The sequence below is a fragment of the Oncorhynchus nerka genome, linkage group LG12 (assembly GCF_034236695.1).
Source record: "Oncorhynchus nerka isolate Pitt River linkage group LG12, Oner_Uvic_2.0, whole genome shotgun sequence".
Taxonomy (NCBI): Eukaryota; Metazoa; Chordata; class Actinopteri; order Salmoniformes; family Salmonidae; genus Oncorhynchus; species Oncorhynchus nerka.
The window spans coordinates 47554904-47577491 of NC_088407.1; the positions used below are offsets into that span (position 1 = coordinate 47554904).

At 44.8% G+C, this 22588-nt stretch overlaps 1 protein-coding gene across 4 annotated transcripts in view; it reads right to left on the reverse strand.

The window, feature by feature from the left end:
• qkia (QKI, KH domain containing, RNA binding a) overlaps positions 1 to 22588 on the reverse strand; it is a 93416-nt gene that overhangs the window by 47890 nt on the left and 22938 nt on the right. For all 4 annotated transcript variants that reach the window (XM_065025625.1, XM_029674991.2, XM_029674988.2 and 1 more), the window contains exons 2-3: positions 14184 to 14326; positions 41 to 157 (exon numbers count right to left, since the gene is read on the reverse strand). In XM_065025625.1, the coding sequence (XP_064881697.1) occupies positions 41 to 157; positions 14184 to 14303 (237 nt within the window). In that variant the 5' untranslated portion in view covers positions 14304 to 14326. The remainder of the gene's footprint in view (positions 1 to 40; positions 158 to 14183; positions 14327 to 22588) is intronic.

A 22588-nucleotide genomic window follows, 5' to 3' on the forward strand; every position in this document is an offset into this window, starting at 1 on the left:
TGGGGAAAGGGGGGGAGCAAATAAACCAATGAGAGCTCACCTTCTTTCTGTCTCTCATGGAGCTCTTTCCTCGCACCATGATTTTGCATCCAGTTTCTGCTTCCAGTTGTTTGGCGGTGAGTCCGCGAGGCCCCAGGATTCTGCCCACAAAGTTGTACTGCAAGAGAGGGGGAAGAAAAACATTACAGGTACTTCACATTTAGACTGCAGTGTAGATAATCACTTGCGCACTATAAATCATGTGTCATGTGACAGCCTACTTATATGAAATCATGTGATACTTAGGACTCATAGGCCGCAGACTAAAAATGTTTTACCCCCTCAGCCCTTGCACTATCCACTTTCCCTTGGGGGAATCCCCGTCGAAAACAGTGCAGTTTTATTGGCATCTTAAGTGGAGGTCCAATTCACCAATGTTGCCCCCCTCAGCCCTCAATTTAGCTCAAAGGAGCGAGTGAACAATGTGTCACTTGCGGGGCAGATATGACCCACAATTCAATGCAAACTGTAGTGACATGTCAAACACAGGGCTGCATTTTCAGCATGTCAGAAAATTATGAAGCTAGCTTCCTAAACAAAAAAATTAAAAAATCTACAGATTTTAGCGTTGGCAAATTGGCTTAGTCTCGTAGTGAGGAGCCTATACAACATTGCTAGGTTCATTTTTTGTGTGTGCAATAAATCACCAAACTATCTAGCTACCTGACAGGAGTGCTAGCTAGATACTTTAGCTTACTAGGTACATTAATAGCTTTTGGTTGGTTGTTTTTAAGCTCAGATTCAAGATTTCCACCAACGATGTCTCCTCTCTGATCACTCTGCCTCGCTCAGGCAAGGATGTGACTATGTAAAACGTCATTCATGGGCTGAGGGTTTATGGCCGAGGGTCATTACTTTTGAGTTGGAAACGCAGACAGAATTGTTCAAACCCCTCATTTAATAAGCTTCAGTCAATCTCTTTTGCTCTGCTCTTCCATAGCGCTCAACATGTGATATCAGTTCATTGCTACCATGACAGCAGATTCCAGACAAGTAAACAGTGTGACCTTAAGGGGCCCCTTCCTTTTCCTGGCCTAATATAAAAACTGAATAAATTCAAGAGCACAGGTACAAGTCTCACGTTCCCGATGGTGCGCCCTGCTGCCTCGCAAATATTACGGAACCACACTGGGCTCGCCAGAAAGCAGGCTGAAAATGAATTATTTGAGGGGAAAATAGAAATGAAACTACTTTCAGGGAATTATGGGGGGGTGAAGGCTCTGCTCGACAATTTTGTTATCGAGGCCCTTTCACTCGTGAGTGGCTTTGCGGCTTTGTACCAAAGGGAACGTATTTACAGACGTAATCCTCTCCACTTGAAACTGGTTTCCACTAGGATAAAGGAACAATGTCAAAAATAATCCACAACAATTTTTTGCCGAAACAAAAACAGAAGAATGGGTAGAGCAAGCAAGACAGTTGAAAAGGTAAACAAACTGGGCATGTTTACCACATGCAGTGCTAAGCTGAGAATGTGACAGGTATGAGATCCATAACTCTATTCAGAGGGGCAATTATCATACAAAAGTCCTAGATCTGTTCAATGGTCATATCAGCACTAAGTTATGGTTGGCACAATTTTATTAGGTATGAAATCCATGCTTACTAATTCCTAAAATCAAATGAAGTCCACAAGGCCAGCATTGTGCACATTCGAGAGACATGTTGTAGTCATTCTAGGAGTTGCCTACTAACAAAGGCCTAACCTTTCCTTACCAGACCCTTTGCTTCCCTGTGGATTACGTTACTGTGGAGCTGACGAAGACAAGTGGGCAGGCTAGGCCAAAGTCTGTTTGCCAACTCTAGTCACTAGACTGGTGTGGGGGTGGTGACGGCAGGGCACCGGTTCTCCTGCGCCCTCTAGTCACCCAGTAAAGAATATAGCGATAAACTCTGGCTGTATTCCAATCCCCCTGCCCCTTTAGGCAGCGGAGGAGCGAAATGTCGGTTTGCATCACGCGGGAAGCAGAAGGCGACAAGAGGACTAGCACCCAGGCACAGCCTCGACCCACGGTCGGCCACCAACAGCCTTCCGCCATCAGTCTAGCATCAGGAGCACACGCTCATAGACAAGAGGCGACAGGAGCAAGGTCCCTGGGTGAAGCATAACCTTTAAAAATTAGCTAGTGCGCCCAAGCTTACTCTGTCATAAGATAAGAAAATAGCTAGAGCTAATGTCTTTGACAGTGCACACTGCATGATAATTCACACCGCCTGTCAGCATGGCTATGGATATTTAAGGTCAGACGAGCTCAGTGTTTATCAAACCCCAGCCAGTGACACAAATAATGCTTGCGTGGTATACTATAAATTACTGGCCAATTACTCTGCTATATGTTTATTTGAAGACATAGCCAGAGAAACCCACACTAGCAGCTCTAATCCCCATGTGAGGAGAGTCGGTTATGAAAGGAGTTCCTATACTGATAGGAAATATCCTTTTTGCCATGGATCGCTCTGCAACTGCTCTCAAGATAGAAGTGAATTCTCCCTTGCTATGAATATGTTGATGCTGATTGTACATGACAGAGCAGGGGCTTGCTGGAAAGTGGGGGAATTGCTCACTTTGAAGACTGGGACAAGACAGGAATTTCCACCACAAGGGGCAGGTCCCACCCAAAGTTGAGCCAATTTATCTAATGGCTTTAAAAAAAATACACCCCTTTGACATGCACGATAAGTGGTTCAAGGACCTATGGTTGTGGAGGAGGTTGGGGGGACAGATCTATTGAGGGATGGGGTCTTTTCAGTATCCCCCCAGCAGCAGCCATGTTTGGTGATGGCAACCGTTGTGACCGAGAAAGGAGGGAGAGGGCGTCAGGCCGAGCTGTTAACGCAACCTCCACTCCAGGTAAATTCAGCGCTGCTCATAAACACAGGGCCACAAACGTCTAGGACAGAAATACGATACGCAGCACATAATTCAACAGCATAGAGGAAAAAGCAGTGCTTTGACAAACAGGGGACTTGATATCAAAAGTCCACATGTGCAAGAACTGTCCCCATATGGCATTGTAAACAACCCTCTTTTTAATCACCCCTTATTGCTCATCGTGGAACAGATTCTATGCTGCAGCAAAGATTCTACATTTTCCCTCAGGTGGTAACATTTAAAAATGTCGTCATTTTGCAGACTTATCCAGAGCGACTTACAATAATGAATGCATACATCTTTATATTGGTCCCCCGTGGGAATCGAACCCATTACCCTGGGATTGCAAGTGCCATGCTCTACCAACTGAGGTAACCACCCTCATAAGCCATTGGAATGTATAAAATACAAAAAGCTAAATGTGTGACCTATCAGAGAGGCAGTTACAGTTCCAAGATCTGCCAGGAAGTCACTAACCGCCCTTCCCTTCTAAAATAAAGCGGTTGTGTTCTAAAATGAGTCAGAGGCTGTGCCAGGAAATCCGGCCATTCTAAACCAAAAAGACACGCGCGAGTGAGCATGTATGTGGGGGAGGGGTCATGTTGGCCAAAGGTCACGCTACCAGCTTCATCCCCCTGTCCCCTTGAATTATCAGAAAGGGGCACTTAACTCTGGCGAAGGTTTGGTGGCATGCAAGGAACGTTTGGCTAAACAAGTCAGTATGTGTGCAGGTGTCACATCATCCCTTTCAACAATCAAACATGGGTGACAACTGTTAGCTATGGCCACAGGGCGGTACTATAACAAGACAACGTCCATCTAGTTAAAACACATGGTAAATATGAGCAGCTCCAACAGCCAGGCTGACTAACCAACCATATAATCAGCATCCATCAATTCTGTCAATCACTGGAGAGAAACCGATTTGATTTCCAGCAGTGACTGTACAAATTGCAAATGCAGGCTATGAACCTCCATCCCGCCACCTCCTCATCTCTTTTTTGTATCTGTTGAATGAAATGCATGCATAAGCGATCTATTTATTTTGCAAACTCAACAAGAACTCCGCTGGCTCTCTGCTGAGGCCGTTCTCAGAGCAGCCAATTCCCTTCCCTAATTTAAGGCATTAGGAGATTAGAGACACTGGGACCTTTCGCCACCAGTTTCTCTCCCTGACTTTCATCTCAGTCTCCTCCAGCCCCTGCGAATCAACACTCACAAGGCCGCTGCCTGGGCCCCCACTTCCGAGGGCCCCCCAGGACAGGGGCTTAGAGTGACATTAAAAGGGGCTTTGTTTACCCCCCCTTATCGGCACTCGGCAGGCGGAGGGGGCTGACCGGGGGCGAGGAGAGAAACTCCTTGCCTACGCCCCGCTCTTCGCTCTGAAGTTGTCTGGCTCCCCCAGGGCCCAAAGCAGGGAGCAGGCGGGTTCCCAATTTAAGGACGTATACAATGTAAAAATATTTGCCAGCCTCAACCGCAGCTCTGGATAAGGAAGTTTAAAATTATTATTTTCTTTTTTTACTTGTTAGTGGCGATGTGCCTCGCTGAGTTTATTGGGGGGGGGGTCATGTCTCTCAGCGGCATGACTGGCAAACTCAGAGCAGAAGTGACCTTCAAACCACAGAGTATATCCCCCCCCCCGCTGCTCTCCTAATAACACTCCTTGTACATAGGAGCCCTACCAAGCAGAGGTCTTGCAGGTACACAACACACTATTTGCTGCACATATATGGCAGCACACCACAGACAGGGCTGTATACTTTCACCTCTACTCAACCCCAACAAAGTCCACTCCCACCTGCTGTTCTGACAGAGTCTGCAACTCAGACCTTTTTTCCCTGTGCTGCATCACACCCAGACCTCCCTTTGCATTTCTGTCTCCCCCCTCCCCCAATCCCTCACTAGAATAAATCAATACTCTTACTACTGTACATGCCGTCTCCCAGGTGACATTTGGGGTTTATCTTTAATTCATCAATGGCTGAACACTAGCTGGCGTATCATTCAATTAATCCGTTTTTCACCTTTGCTATGCTCCGTGCCCCCCCCAAGACAGACAGACAGGAGAGGGGGAGAACAAGTGATTGGAGCACTGCGCTGCCCCTGCCCATTACGAATTAACCTCCGTCAAATAGCAGTGCCTGGGAACATCTGGAGGGTTCTCGTTCTCCAACCCAGACCCAGGGCATGTCTCACACGGGACTGGTGCCACCAGAGCTAACAAATTAGCCCCCTCTGCTCTACCTGGGTCATGTTCAGTAGGGCACAAAAATAGAAAACTTTCAAAAGCAGTGAGGTAAGTATCGGAACTTGTCCAAAAACTTTGCTTGGTTGTAGACAACCCTGGGCAAGGGGGACTAGGATGGGATGGGTAATTGTACTGGGATAGCAGTTGCAGTGGTCCGAGATTACTTCCCAGAATAAGATTTTACCCTCAGTCTGGAGGGAGGATGGCTGGAGAAGCAAGCAAGAGGGAAAATGTGACCAGGTACTCGACTTGTGAAATTCTCACATCAAAGAACACATTTAGCACCTAATCAGCTTGCCTTTGATACATTTGTTTAGGGGGGGGACTAATATGCAGAGGCAGAAAAATCTCAATAACTGTTCATCAGAGCATCGAGTTAATCAGCATAAGTCAATCACGAACCCTCAGACGAGGCTGAGCGCACGCGCATCAAGTCACAGAGCAGAGCATATACTGTGCAGACGATACAGCCCAATCGCCGTCAGCAAATCACATATTCAAATAAGTTTAGTCAGTTCCTTCAATTGGGGTTACACTAAATTCACAGACTGTGCTTGCGGAGCTAAACAGGATCAGAACAAATAAATTTTTTAAAAACTCTGGGATGCCCCTGAATGGATTTCAAACTCTTTCCAGAAGACAAAAACCACTCACAGTCAATGCAATATTACACTGTACAAGCATATTGCACTAGTATGATTTCTGTATGTAGATTGTTACAGACAGGATGGGTGTGAATGGAGCATAAGGCCAAGTGTGTGTGTGTGTGCGCACGTACGTGTGCCGGCCAAGGGTAAGTGAATGAGTGTGCTTGCTGATCGCCTTCCGACAGCAGTCGCGGTTCGGATGTTTAATCCACCCGCCACAGGTCAATTACTGATGTTTGATCCCTCATGAAGAACCTGCTTGTTTTACACTTCATTCTCACTAGTCTACACCATAGGGAAAATGCATACACAGATCTGGATCCACATTCATCGCAACATCCTTTGACTCTTCCCTCGCTTTTCATCAGGCCTTCTCTGATCAACAAACACTAATCCACTCCAACCAGACTTAAATCATGTTTGGGCTGTGACAGATCATAGGCTTTAGGGTAGAGTACAGAAATCCTCAATCATTTCCATCCTCATCAGAAAAAAAACAGCCCATCTCCAGCTCCATTAGTGTGGTGTGTGGCCATGTCTAATGACATGTTTCCCACGGGGCCTGCTTAATTACTTTCTCTGTGGAGGGACCCGGCCCAGGGTCAGTGCACTAGACCGTCTACAACACGCTCCCTTCTTTCCCAACTTCTTTACCTTGATGAAAATCACCTTTTCACACACTGTGGCTAAGACTTAAATAAACGTCTAAGTGAAAAGGTCACCTTCAGACCCTATACTACAGCTAGACGTTACACATTTTATGAACAGAAAAATACCCACGGGTCAAAAATGGGGGTGAGCGTAATACAATCCCACTAGCCCCTGCTGGGTTGTGAAGACCTGCTGGTTTGTAGAGAAGACAACGGAGCCGAAATGGAAGTGGGACCTCGACTGATCATTATGGCTGACGGGGAGACTGGTACGCCAGAAGAACACATTTCTTTTTACCCTCGTCACTCTGGGTAAAAAAGGACGCCTACTTGTCGCAGCGCTCACCCAATGACACACAGGGGTGGGTGTTGCTGCAGGCTTCTTGCCCACCTGCCAAAAGAATGTGTCCACAGTGGCCTCTAATGTCCCTAGCAGCGGCAATCGCTGAGGTGTAAAAAAAAAAAAAAAAAAAATGTCTTTTAAAAATCAGCTCTGCCACACAGAAATTAACTAGATATGACACTGGCACTCTATTTTGCATTATTTCACTCAGGCTCACTCAGAGCCTTTCCCTCTAGCCCACAGAATGATTTATGCTGAACGGGAGCGGTTTTCTATTGAGGCAGATCAATTGTGACACGTTTATAAAAATAAACATTTTAGACTACTTTTCACGACACGGTCGCTTACTGTAAAGTCACTGTTACAGGGAGGGGAGGGTAGGTGTCATCTCCACAAATAGGTTAGGAAAATCAAAACAGACCCTAACCATCCGCAACGCAATTTAAGTGTTTCATTTTTTCATATGTAATCTTACATTTGGTGGCAGCGGTCTAAAATCGGCAATTACTTCCAAATGGGGGATAATAAGAAATCCTACCAAAAATATACATGAACTGACAAAATAATGACAAAATAATCTGAGGACACTGGGAGTAAATAAACACCTTCCACTTTCTAAACTTGTTAATAAGAGCCCACAGCGATTGTTTTTTTAAAGCACCGATTTATCAACAAACACTGGGAAGTCATTTGAGACGCTCAATTGGAGTCATTTTGCTTCAAAATCCCCAGTAATAACCTGCAAATTAAGACTGGGAGAGGGGGTTCAAAACAGCTGTTACTGTGCCAACAGGTTCCGTTGCAGCCGCGGAGACTGAGGCCTAATACAATTATTTGTAAACCCACAACAGACGTGGTAGACTACAGTAAAGTTAGGGACAGTCACGCCAGACAGCACATTCTAGATGAGGCCTATTTGAATACAGAATAATAAAAACAGACCTCAAACATCATAGAATTAAGTTGGCAGCACAGAAGAACATTACTGAATCTGAAGACGGCACAATGGACTAACAATCCGTCAACTAAATGTTGGATGGAATCTAGCGTGGTCATTCAACTTTATTCACAGCCAAAGCATAATTAGGCAACACAGCCAGAAGACCTATAGGCAGCCAATGGCTCCTTCAAAAAAAAGAACCCTTTCCAGTTTGACCTGTTTTCCAGACCAGTTGCGCAACAGCCTACGTCCAACAGGGTGTCCCATTTCATACACTCGGCAGGCAGCCTCAGGCAGGTGGGGGTTAGGCTTACCTCAGCCTAGAAAGACACACACACACATCTTCAGGGGTGTGGAAGGGAGACAAAAATGTGGTGAGTAAAGGAACAAGGGAGTGAAGTGACTCCATTTGGAGGTCAGAGGAAGAAATTAGGGTGAGGGTTTCTGCAGCCCATCCCAGGCTGCAAGGGAGCGAAACTGAATTTGATGGACAATCACTCCCCTCCGGTCACGAACTGCAGTCGCCTCCACGAGTGACGGGATGCCAGGCTTCGAAGGTGCCGTGCTGATGACATCAGCAAACATCTGTGTGTGCAAACACACATACTCTAGAGAGCTCACACCTCAGCGTGCACATTCCATGCAAAGGGAATTATAACACGGTCGTCTTGGCAGGACAAGTTATTTCGGTGAAATTGACATGCTGCACTGCAGCAAGGGACCAAGACAATCTAATTACTTGGTATTGGGGCTGGAGTGTTCGAGAGGAAGAAAATGTCTGAGAGAAAGATGTAACGAGACAGATGAAGGGAGGGCGTGCATAAGGGAAGTGGCAGAAAGAAGGGATGGAAAGAGGGGAAGGGAAGGAGTGGCAGAGGACAAAAAGGGACAGAAGTGGAAACTGGGAAAGAGGATATGAAAATGGGGAAAGGGAAAAAGAATTGGGGGGGAATAAGAAGATTGAGGAGAGGTAAGGATTATAAAGATAAATCTTCAGTGGCAGCTGTGTCATGCCAAGAGCTCAATGTGGACTTGGAAAGCAGAACCATTGTCTTGGGAGCTCGGCGCACTCTTCAAGTGCATGTATGCATCCCAAGTGGCACCCTATTCCCTCTACAGTGCACTACTTTTGACTAGAGCCTGATGGGCTCTGGTCAAAAGTAGTGCACTATGAAGGGAATGGGTTGCCATTTGAGACGCAGTAAGAGTATGCATCCTGCGGCAAATCACTCAAACGCGAGGAAGAAAATTCCCCTCAGCTAATAATCATTAAAGTAACCTCAGAACAGCGAAGGTCTGTTCTTATTATTCTGTACCTCAGAACAGCTGGGATGTCTGAATGCTGACCGATCGTTTAGACAGGAGTGGGATTGCTCGTCAGACAGACCTAGGAGAAAGTAGGCCCCTCTTTTCCAGGACCTCGCAAGCTGGCAACCCAGCTTGCCCCTCTTCTGTTTAGCTGCTAAGCTAAAAGCTAGACTAACATATCCACTGTTTCTCTATGAAAAGATTATTGGTCTGCAAAACAATGAATATCTACTGACTGGGAAACTGCGGTGGTGGTCATAAAACAAAAATAGCTGGCTACACTCTTTAGGCTTCAGGGTATTTGAATATTTCTGCTTTTGTTTGACATCAGCAAGTGACTAAGGCCATGTGCTGTTCTGTTTACTACCATCGGTTTAGTTTTCCCCAGAAACACTCGAATAGATACAGAGGGATGAACGGAACAAGAACGAGTGGTCGAGCAGTGCTCCTCAGACCACACGGTGACTCATCCTATTCACAAGGGAGAACTCAAATTAATTTAGCCCTGGCATCGGACTAAGCGCAACTACAGCATGCCCAAGAAAACAGGGCGGGGGGGATAACATTGCTGTGTACGGGTGTCTTTGAGGCATGTCCCACCATTCAACGGGTCTCGGTACCAAAGGCAGTGCTGCCACTCAGTCTCCCCACGTCAGCTTGCATAGGTGTTATAGGCAGGCAGTCCACCAATACCTATAGCGCTGTGACACACAACCGATGGGTACGCCACGTATGCAGGTACCGGTTAAACCTAAGGTGAACACACACCGAACTTGTTAATGTATATATACACAGTTGAAGTCGGAAGTCTACATACACCTTAGCCAAGTTCATTTAAACTCAGACGCACAAATCCTGACATCAAAGTAACAATTCCCGGTTTTAGGTCAGTTAGATCACCACTATTTTAAGAACGTGAAATGTCAATAGTAGAGAATTATTTCAGCTTTTATTTCTTTCATCACACATGCTTTTTCAGTTCTGCCCACACATGTTCTATAGGATTGAGGTCAAGGGTTTGTGATGGCCACTCCAATACCTTGCCTTTGTTGTCCTTAAGCAATTTTGCCACAACTTTGGAAGTATGCTTGGGATACTTGTTAATTTGGAAGACCCATTTGCGACCAAGCTTTAAATTCCTGACTGATGTCTTGATTAGAGGTCAACCGATTATGGTTTTTCGACATTGATACCGATTATTGGGGGACCAAAAAAGCCGATACCGATTAGATATTTTTTATTTGTGATAATGACAATTACAATACTGAATTAACACTTATTTGAACTTAATATATATAATATTGGTTTAAATAATGCAAAAACAAAGTGTTGGAGAAGTAATATGTGCCATGTAAGAAAGCTAACGTTTAAGTTCCTTGCTCAGAACATATGAAAGTTGGTGGTTCCTTTTAACACGAGACTTCAATATTCCAAGGTAAGAAGTTTTAGGTTGTAGTTAATATAGTATTTATAGGACCATTTCTCTCTATACCATTTGTATTTCATATACCTTTGACTATTGGATGTTCTTATAGGCACTTCAGTATTGCCAGTGTAACAGTATAGCTTCCGTCCCTCTCCTCGCCCCTACCTGGGCTCGAACCAGGAACACATCGACAACAGCCACACTCGAAGCATCATTACCCATCGCGCCACAAAAGCCGCGGCCCTTGCAGCACAAGGGGAATAACTACTCCAAATCTAAAAGAGAGTGACATTTGAAACAGTATTAGCGCACACCCAGCTAACTAGCTATCCATTTCACATTGGTTACACCAGCCAATAGGCTGATAGGCTTGAAGTCATAAACAGCGCTGTGCTGGCGTAGAGCTGCTGGCAAAACGCACAAAAGTGCTGTTTGAATGAATGATTACGGGCCTGCTGCTTGCTCAGTCAGACTGCTCTATCAAATCAGACTTAATTATAACATAATAACACACAGAAATGAGCCTTTGGTCATTAATATGATCGAATCCGGAAACTATCATTTCGAAAACAAAACGTTTATTATTTCAGTGAAATACGGAACCGTTCAGTATTTTATCTAACGGGTGGCATCCCTAAGTCTAAATATTCTTGTTACATTGCACAACCTTCAATGTACGCCATAATTACGTAAAATTTGTGCAAATTAGTTCGCAATGAGCCAGGCAGCCCAAACTGTTGCATATACCCTGACTGCGTGCAATGAACGCAAGAGAAATGACCATTTTCACCTGGTTAATATTGCCTGCTAAACTGGATTAGTAGTTATAACTAGTGATTATGATTGATAGTTTTTTTTAAAAGATAAGTTTAATGCTAGCAAGCAATTTAACTTGGCTCCTACTGCATTCAAGTAACAGGCAGGCTACTCGTGGAGTGCAATGGTTAGAGCATTGGACTAGTTAACTGTGTGATTGCAAGATTGGAACCCCTGAGCTGAAAAGGTACAAATCTGTCGTTCTGCCCCTGAACAAGGCAGTTAACCCACAGTTCCTAGGCAGTCATTGAAAATAAGAATTTGTTCTTAACCGACTTGCCTAGTTAAATAATAATAAAAATGTTTTAAATAGGAAATCGGCACCCACAAATACCGTTTTCCGATTGTTATGAAAACTTGAAATACTTGAGATGTTGCTTTAATATATCCACAATTTCCCTCCCTCATGATGCCATCTATTTTATGCAGTGCACCAGACCCTCCTGCAGCAAAGCACTCCCACAACATGATGCTGCCACACCCGTGCTTCACAGTTGGGATGGTGTTCTTCGGCTTGCAAGCATCCCCCTTTTTCCTCCAAACATAACGATGGTCATTATGGCCAAACAGCTCTATTTTTGTTTCATCAGACCAGAGAACATTTCTCAAAAAACTACACTCTTTGTCCCCATATGCAGTTGCAAAGTGTTGTCTGGCTTTATGGCAGTTTTGGAGCAGTGGCTTCTCCTTGCAGAGTAGCCTTTCAGGTGGTCATTACAGGACTCGTTTTACTGTGAATATAGATACTTTTGTACCTGTTTCCGACAGCATCTTCACAAGGTCCTTGCTGTTGTTCTGAGAATGATTTGCACTTTGACACCAAAGTACATTCATCTCTTGGAGACCGAACACGTCTCCTTCCTGAGCGGTATGACGACTGCGTGGTCCTATGGTGTTTATACTTGCGTACTATTGTGTGTAAAGATGAACGTGGTACCTTCAGGCGTTTGGAAATTGCGCCCAAAAACTGTCAAAATATTGTCTGCGAGTATAACAGAACTCATATTGCAGGCGAAACATGAGGAAAAATCTAACCAGGAAGTGGCTTCTATTTTGAAAGCTCCATGTTCCATAGCCTGCCTTCGCTCCATTTAAAGGGATATCAACCAGATTCCTTTTCCTATCGCTTCCTCAAAGTCTTTAGACATAGTTCCAGGCTTTTATTTGAAAAATGAGCGAGAAAGATAACATCGCGTCGGTGGATATCTGGGTGTTCGCATGAGTTTTGCAGCCATTGACTCCCTCTCCTGAAAAAGAGAGGGTGCCGGTTGCTACATTAACGATGATATATTTTAAAAACCAGAGGATTGATTATAAAAATGTTTGACATGTTTCTGTGGACATTACAGATACTATTTGGAATTTGTTTGGGTTGTCGTAACCGCTCGAGCCTGTGGATTTCTGAACATAACGCGCCAAACAAACGGCAGGATTTTGGATATAAAAATTCTCTTCATGGAACATTTGTGTAAGAGTGAGAGAAAACATCCAAAATTCAAAAGGCCAGCGATTAATTTTACTGCATTTCTGATTTGTGACCAAAGTACTTTGATGCTAGGTGTTCATAATGTTTTGTCTAGTGATCAATAAACTTAAACGCTTGGATTGCTTTCGCTGTTAAGCATATTTTCAAGATCTGACACGACAGGTGAATTAACAAAATGTTAAGCTGTGTTTTGCTATATTGCACTTGTGATTTCATGAATATAAATATTTTTAGTAATATTATTTGAATGTGGTGCTATGAAATTCAGCAGTTGATGACAATTATCCCGTTAAAGTGTGTATGTAAACTTCAACTGTATATCTGGACAATGGCAAGACATTAGTATGTCACGGCGGCAGTTTTTCCTAGAAGAAGCCGTTCAATTTAGGAGGATGGACTAATGGCTTTGGGAATCGTATTTAGGGCTGTTGTGGGGCCTGGATTTTAGGCTGAGCCAGAGAGGTTTGTAGGGACTGGTGGGACTAGCAGGAAGACTGGGTTGGAACAGTTTGGGGTGCGGGAAGAGTGGGTCCCTTTATCAGCTCTGTCAGGGGGAAAATGCATTTCACGCCTGGCTGGGTCTCTCCGCTGCCTGTCCCTCCCAATCCGTGCGACTGGGGGGTGGGGAAGAGGAGAAATGTTGCTCTTAGAGACGTGACACGGGCATCCTTTTGTGCCACCCAGTACGATTAGTACCGGTAGATGGTGGATGACCGGGGAAAGGTACGCACTCATACCCGCCCACATCTCATGACCCCACTTGTCAAACTCCACAGTCAGTGTACACACAAGCACACATCTCCGACATCTTCACCGTGCCCCCCCATGACGTCTGCAGCTAGAGTAACAGTGCCAGTCTGCTCCTATCCAGACTGGTCTTTGCAGTGCCCTCTATCCAGCTATAACCATCCACTCCACCTCGTCCAGTCTCAATGCTGGACGCTGCCAGGGGCTATTCAGGGCTCAGGTGGTAAGCCGTCAATTTTCAACTTCCCATGTATTTTTAGAAAGGTAGTCTAACATCATCCCCCCTCCTCCTGACCCACTCCTCTCCCTTCTTTCTCTGCCCATTTGGGTAACTAACTCTAAACAGCTGGGAGTGTGCTTTTCCTTTTGGAGGCGGCCTTTAATGATACCGCAACATCAAACAGGCTACTAGTGGAGCGAAAATGTGGCATTCGAGTAGTTCAACGCTACGAGGCAAAGTAGCATTCAATGGTATTCTTTGTAACGAAGGATAGTAGGGAGTCATAGTTGGAAGAAAATAGGGACAGAGGACTCCTTTGTCCTTCAGTGTAGTCACCGATGGGGCTAAATCCAAAACTGCACATGTGTACAAGTAGCCTGTGTGATCACGTAGTGTTTAAGTGTGCATGCAGATATATATTAGTGTGTCATCACTTACGTCAGGGAAGTCTTTTACAGGCACAAAGAGCTTCTCCTGCAGGTGAATGATCGGTCCCAGGGCCTCAGGTAAATCCAGAGGGTGTTTCTCTACCAGGCCATTCGCGGTGTCACTGTACATTTCTTTCCTCACTCTGTTGATCTCTGAAAGACAAAAGCAACATGCAGTTTGAGGATTGCACGCAGAACAAAACTAAAGCTATAGAAAATAGTCGTCAAGACAATAGTCAACGAGTCGGTCCAGAGCGGAGTGACATGGGAAAGTTACCATCAGAACTCGTTTTCATTTTCCACTGCACAACTTTTGGAAATGTTTCACTACAGTGTACACTATTGAGTACGACCCATTGCTGTGTGTGTTCGAGCAAACCATTGAGGACTTGTTAGATGAGGTCTAGGGAGTTGTGGCTTGTGAGGGGTTAAAGCTAGCTCAGACAGCATGCTGGTGGTACATCTAGTGAAATAGTGAGTTCAAACTCATGTACCATCAGCATGCAGCAGCAGAGAACGGGGAATAGGAGAGAGCCAATCGTTCAAGGGGAGATGTGCCTTCAGTTTAGATCAGCCTGTCCAGTAAAACAAATGGACCAAAGGCAGGGACCAACACACAGCGAGACAATTCCAGTCACACATACACTATTACTGCCTACATAGTGAAAATACAGCCTCAGAAATACTAGAATCCCATATACACCAAGTCACACACAGCTGAGACATGCAGTCTGACTCCCCAGGGGGGTGTTGAGACATGGATTAATTTATGATGTTCAGATGGGCCAGATAAGGAAGGACTGGGCTGCAGTGTTCTGTAGCTTAACTACAGGGTGGACAACCATCGGTCACGCTGCATCCCACATCCCTGACCACACAGCCCCTTAAACCATGACAGTGTATTCGGCGACCAGCAGTTGATGTTCACAAACCATCCCTCAACCAAAGTGCCTGTTATGTTCGAGCCTGGTCCTGACAAATTCTGAAAGAGGACATGGGATTTTACCTCAATTGAATTATGCCCGAAGCGCACCTTTGTAGGAGGTTTATCCAAACTGTGGTTCAGAAAGAGTTTATTTTAGACTAATGGAGGTGGGGGGCGTGACTCCAATGGGAGATCACAACAACGACAGAGGCGAAGGAAACAGAGGCCATCTGAGGGAGAGTGGTAGAAAGAAACCTGAGGTGGGCCTCAAAGGGCCACCCTTCAATTAAAACATCTGCATCATAGACATCAATACCAGATCCCAAATGACAGGGGAGGGAAATCACCTCTACAGCCAAAGTAACCCTGAGTGCTAACACCAAATGCCAGTCCCTCAAGTGCTGTAGCATCACCCAGAGCAGCAGGGCTTGTGAACGGAGGGTGTTATAAAACACGTATAAGACCTGAAAACAAAACAAAAAAAACAAGGTGACTGTTGAAAAAGGATTTCCTGACCATAGACAAAGGCAAGCAGCTCAGGAGAATCTCAGATTGTTTGATCCATACCTTCAAGGGTTACAGAGCAGACCACTGAGATGACATAAGTCCTCCCCATTAGGGTGACATCTATTCAGCTGTCGAGCTATGAATTAAGTGTGATGGGGAGTGCAGACAATATCGCTAAGTAGCTAGGTCCTCCCTGGATAAAGGACTGAAAGCTTCTTAGGCCAGACCAAATCAATTAAACGTAGACTTTTTTTGGGCCAGGACTTAGTTGAACTATGCAATTCTCACAGATCTGTTTGAGTAGAAAGGGGTGTATGTGGTTTAGTGGAAAGTATTGGGCTCAAATAGATAGAAAACTGACCGAAACAGGGAGGGACAGGAATTTGTCCAATAAGAAAAGGTAAACTTTTGTTTTCCGTTGTGAAACGTTTGGCTACGGTGTGACCTAATGAATTTGGCCCGGCTGGGACCATGGGGATGACTTTGGTTGGCTATTGCAGCCGTATGGTCACAGGACTTAGTGGTGATGAAATGCTAAAAGGTAAGCTGTGGAGAGGCGGTTCATACTGCCTGGAACATAGGTTGTGTGTGTCTGGACTCAAGCCTCCCAGGGTGGGATTCGTAGGAAGGCCAGGCACTGGGGTTCATCAGGTTTGAAAGGCTTAGAAATTGGCAACACAGCCAACAATTTGTAACGTTCCTCCCTCTACACTGACAAGCACGGTCTCTTTACAAAAGGCTCCCCCCCGGCCTAATTTTATTTCCTACTGCTAAAATGTCACATTAACATAGAGGCCGGGCAATCAGCCTGAGAAGCACAACACTTGACATCTAATTTCACCGGTATCGAAATCCTCGCACAAACTCTTTTCCCAACCGCTGGGCTAACCTAAAAATGACCCCGCCTGGGCACTTGCGATGAAATAATTTGTGTTTGTCCACCCTGGCGACATGTGGCTAGTCAAAAAAAAAAAAGTAGAGACTAAGGATCATTCAATCCAAAATGGAGAAAGAACAGCTGGATAACTTGGGCAGTAACAGAGAGTAGAACTGAAGGAGAACTGACAGCAATTCAGGTGATGCAACTTTATCCAGTGCTGTTTGAAGCACACACAGCCATCTGAAACTACTTTGATGTTAGCATAGAAGTTCTAGGAGACCATGGATGAATGGAGAGGAAAAGGTATGGCGGTCCATGCATCACATCTGTGTGCGTGAGTAAGGTTAAATGAGGTAGTAATAGATCCCCCTGGCCTCCCTTCACCCACCCCACTCAGCTTAGTTTGTGTTTCAAAGTGCCAGAGTCAGCATTCAGCTGCTGCACACACACCAAATCGCCAGGTCTGCCTATTGCATAAGAGAATTGAACTCTGCTCGACTCCCGATATTAACAAAAAACAACAACAAAAAAGTGTCAGGAGGACAGTCAGTGTGAGACGGATAGAGATCACCTGCACTGTGCTGAAAGGCAGAACAGACACAGCATTTGACTTGACACTTCACCCCTTCCAAAACACCCTTGGCCTAGAACAGTCTCATCTCTTTCGTACCTTCTAGTTCCTGCACTTATGTTTTTATTTTATGTAACTAGCAGTCATTGTAAATTCTTATTTACAATGACTGCCTACCCCGGCCAATACTGGGCCAATTGTGCACCACCCTATGAAACTCCCAATCACAGCCGGATGTGATGCAGCGTGGATTCGAATTAGGTACTGCAGTGACGCACGCCTCTTGCACCGAGGTGGTGCCTTAGACCGCTGCGCCACTCCAGAGCCCAGTCGGTGTCAAGAAAATGTCAGTCCGAGTCTTAGCACAGGCAGCCCTCCATGAACTACAATAAAAATAAAGTTAGATTTCTACTATTATAGGGAAGGAAAACAGTTTGAGAACTCTGCCTAAATGCAGTGACAAAGCAGTTCAAAAGCATTAGGATAGCGCTATTTAGAATGAGAGCATAGACAACTAGGCTTGGGCGGTATCCAGATTGTCACGACTTTGGGTTGTTCTGCAATACCAGCACTGAACACAAGGGGGACTGTTTCAAAACCCCACTGATGCTCTGTAATCCCAAGGTTTGCAATGCTAACATGTACAACTACATTGAGAAGGCTAACGAGCACATTGTGAACATCTTGTAGTTGGGCCTAAACTATAGAAGAAAAAAAAAAAAGTTTGCTGCATGCACAAAACAAATAGTCAGCAAGGCTCGAGCCAGGAGGGGATTACCAAATCATGATTTGGGAAGACACTAACTAGCTACTAAATTAGCAAACCAAATGCCCAACGTCAGAGCATTTAGCACATTGTAGACAATTAACTTAGATTTCTTATAACTGGCAAATATTTTTTGTGAATTTCATACTGTAATTATCACCTGGAGCATGCTGCACAACAGTGAGTGACTCAAGTAAACCACATGACTGGGATGACCATAAGCTACACAATAATGTGACTGCTGAAATGAACGCAATGTTCTTTATCTAAGACAAACGAGTTGACTACAGGTATTTACTTAAGTAGCTACAAATATTTTAACTTAAAGAAATAGTTAAGGATATTGAAAACTCATCCCAGGACTTTCCAAATACCCCAGTATACCGCTCAAGCCTACTAACGTCACTGACGGTCAAGCATAGCCCAGCTCATGCTTAACCATCAATACTGTGAAATCAATAACTAGGCCAATACATACTAACCCTGTTTTCAAGCGCATTCCCGCAGTAGGCCAACACAGAACTGGTCAAGCAAAGGCAAAAAAATTCAGAACGTCTAGAAACAGGCCTAAATCAAGTCATTGGTCTGGCTGCCTTCCTTCCCTCAACTCCCTCTTCTATAACATCGAGGCATAGAAATTGCCTACATAACAGAGTAAGTACTGTATCCATCTCTATGAATGGATTCAGCTAGATCAAGTATTCCAAACTGGGGTACACAACGCTGTCGGGGTACACCAAACAACAATAATTCACATTTTTAAACAGTCAATTTATATTTTCCAACAGGGCTATACATTTGGGTGAGTCCCCCCGTCTAACAAGCCTCTTTTCACTGGCAAAAATACAATTAAACCATTAGTGTTCAGCGAAATAACAATGTCAAATACAGGTAGCCTAGTCAAATAATTAACATCCAATCACATTAACCGTTAATCTCTCATGAGAATTCCACTAACAATCCGTATGTAGCTGCTGCTCATGTTGACATCTGTACTGATGGCACAAAAGCCATGACAGGGAGACATAGTGGAGTGGTAATGCGCATACAAACAGTTGCTCCCGACGCCACTTGGGTACACTGCAGCACCCACCAAGAGGCTCTTGCTGCCAAGGGAATGCCTGACAGCTTGAAAGACTTAGGACACTACAATGGTTAATGTTGTCAACGCAAGGCCTCTGAACTGAGTGACGTGTATTTTCTGCACTATGCAATGATATGGGCAGTAACCACGTAATGCTTTCACAACATACAGAAGTGCACTGTTATCAAGGGGCAAAGTATTTACACTTTTTTTGAGACTAGCTTAAAGTTGTTTTTACTTGTCTGACCTCTTGCATGAGGAGTTTCTCACGACTGGCCTACATGGGTGATGTTTTCTCCCCTGAATGATCTGAATCTAGGATTACAGGGGCTCTGCAACTATATACAATGTGCAGGACAAAATTGAGGCTATGATTAAGAATGTGGAGCTCTACGGTCTGTATTAACAAGGACAACACAGGTCTTTCCATCATATGATTTTGTGTGCAAATTAACTCAAGCTTACGGACATTGTCAAATGTGATTTAGCGAAGCACCGGAGTGAGTTGGGTGCGCCATTACACAGGTACTTTCCCGAAACAGATGACAAACTGGATTTGTTATCCCTTTCATGCCCTGCCTCCAGTCCACTTACCGATATCTGAACAAGAGAGCCTCATCGAAATTGCAACAAGCGGTTCTGTGAAAATTGAATTTAAAATCAGAAGCCACTGCCAGATTTCTGAGTATCCTGGCTTGGCAAATCGCACTGTTAAGACACTGATGCCCTTTACAACCACGTACCAATGTGAGAGTGGATTCTCTGACCTCACTAGCATGAAAACTAAATACAGGCACAGACTGTGTGGAAAATCATTTAAGACTGAGACTCCAATAGAAAATTGCAAAGTTATGTGCATCCTTTCAAACACACACTCATTTCCCCTGTGGTGAAATATTCACAATTTTCAATTAACAAATACGTTATGTAAGATGGCTAAATAAAGAGCTAAATTGATTTTCACTTGTCCTATAAGAGGACCAGGGCACTCCTTCAAAATCCCCATCCCAGTGACTCAGAGCTGATGCTTTTCTCCCTATGCCATCTTTGGATCCTAGCAGGCCAATTCTTCACGTCAACCAGAGCTAAAATCAGCAGTAAGAGATCAAATTCTCACCCACATGACTGTACACCCCTGGGGTGTAGGTCCTGGAAAGGTAGGCTTTTACTAAAGGGCTCTGATGGCGTGAGAGCGTGCATTTCTGCGTACAGAGCAGATCGCGGTGACGTGTTCATCTACTCGGTGTAAACAATCAAGTCATAGTAGTCATGTTCTAGGGTAGGCGAGACTCAGGCTTGAAGGAGGGGGGACGATTCAGGCATGGAAAGGAGAAGATGGAAGGAACATTTTATTTGGTAGCGATGCAAAGATGACATAGGGCTGCAGTCAAACATGATTTCACAATCAACTGCGAAGAGTCATGGGTCTCCAATTGCCCTAGAAAGGAACCAGTGGAAATGGCAGAGGGGAATAATCTAATCAGGTTTAAGGGCAGAGAGCGGCAATCTAAACAAGATCCATGAGGTCTGGGACAATGGATCATTAGTAAGTCTAAAAATAAAGAGTTCCGTAGAGACATTAACTGCTTCGTCCTCGTCCTGCTGCAGCTCTCTGGAAGAGGCCGTCCCCTCTTGACAACCCTGAGCCCTTACGTCAGGGAATAAAAACTGTGTCCAGCACACCACATAACAGGAGAAAGGATAAGAAAGAACTGGGACAGGCGAAAGCCAAATCCAGGTAGGGATTCAGTCCGCTGTTCTCCATCCCATGACGTCAGATGAGGAAAGCGTAAGAAGGACGGCCGCTTAAAAATCTTTTTTTTATTTTTAAATACACCCCCGCGGTGGTGGTAAAGAGCATTCGCAAAGGTACACGTTTATCCACTTTGAAGCGGCGCACTTTAGCTATCACAAAGCTCATGAGCGAACATATATTTTGGCTTAATGCATTCCCTTCCAGTCCAAGACGATTTTATCCAAAACGACACTCCACTTCAACAGTTAAGGCTTTGCGGCAGAAGGTATGAGAAAAGGGCTCTTAAAAAGGTGAACAAAAATCTAATATGCGGGCGATTGAGCCATGAAAATTAATTTCTGCTCTTAGCATTGACCAGTGAGATGGATGATGACTGTGGCAAATCCTAGGCAGGCCTCAATATTCTCAGGGGCCGATGTAATTGCTGGGCCAAAACAAAATAAACACTAAACTGCAATTGAAAGGAATGACACTGTGGTTTCCAAGGCGAGCCAGTGAACGATTTATGTTTGCAGGACTCTGCTAAGCAGTCGGAGTAAAAACCCCTGGCGCCAGTTCTTTGAGCAGATATGCTACTCAATAAACGACTGGAGTAACAAGGCCTCTCAATCCTCCATCTCTCCACTGGGCCTGATGTGAGCCAAGATAGGAAATACAACAGCACAAATTTGGTTTGGTCGTTCGATGCTTCGCAGTACTTCCCAAACACAGTTAGCTGCATAAATTGGGTAGGGACAAAGTGTAAGGCTGCATGGTGTAGAGAAAACAATTCTGAAAAGCAGCACGTTCTGCTCGATAGCAGTCAATGAGCGGGCGCAGAGCTGCTTCTAATGGCAGGAAAAGGATATCGAAATGACCGCTACATGCACTGTGCAGGTCCTTTGTGGATAACTTCCACAACAATAAAAAAATATATATAATTAAAGGGGTGAAACACCTCAGCGCAGAAACAGCACAAATAGACCCTTTACCAGTATCAAGCCAAACTTGTCTATTTGAGCTGCTTATAGCTTTCTGGTTGAGGGGAATTTTAAAATCCCCTTTCCTCTGATCGCTACAAACTTCTTCCCTGCCTGCTAGTTGAAGCATTCCAGCAGTTAGCCAGGGATTGGATAGATTCAGTGTTGGTGTTCTGACGGAAGCCAACATGTCAGCGAAAGAGACAATAATAGCAGTGCTTCTGAGGTTGCTGGCGCTAGCAGACGAAAATCTGACAAACGTGGCTTAATGTGCCTCTTGGCAGCGGGTTGTGGCAGCATGACGACTCCAATAGGATGTGTCATAGCTGGTCAGCGTGTCAATTAGACAATGAAAACAGACATTCACACAGGAGGAACACAGTCATGCATTTGGGTCCCACAGCTTTGGCGAATCTCTGGGTCCATGTACAGTGCCACAGACCAAAGCAGGCTGCTGTAGTCATCATTTCCTATACTGTTGGCAAGAAAAGAACAGGCAGTGAAATGGAAATTCGGCATGGCTGTGGAAGTCTGACTGGACAGCCAGTGAGTAGAAGGTAGGCGTATAGGCCTGACTCAACTGACTAATGCAGAACTGAAGTGCTAATTTGGCAATATTGCTAGCCAACATCTCAGCCAATGGTTGTCGCAAGGGAGGAGGAGCCCCCGATTCCAAATTATTGAGCAAAAAAGTGAAACGTAAAGACTAGCTCTCCTAGTGCCAAAGCCTCCTAACCATTATCAGATCTGAAAACGAAGAGACCTCGGGATCTCTGCAGAGCTATTAAGCCCTGCTACTAAAATTAGAACAGGAGATCACCACATGTGGAACTGCTTTATGGTCTGGGTGCGAACGGGGGTACGGTATCAGCTCAATGAGGCATGGGAGTGCTTGTTTGCTGCACAGGGAGAGGTCTGCTGTTGGACAGCGCACTCACGAGGGCCTGGCCAATTTAGAGCCATAATG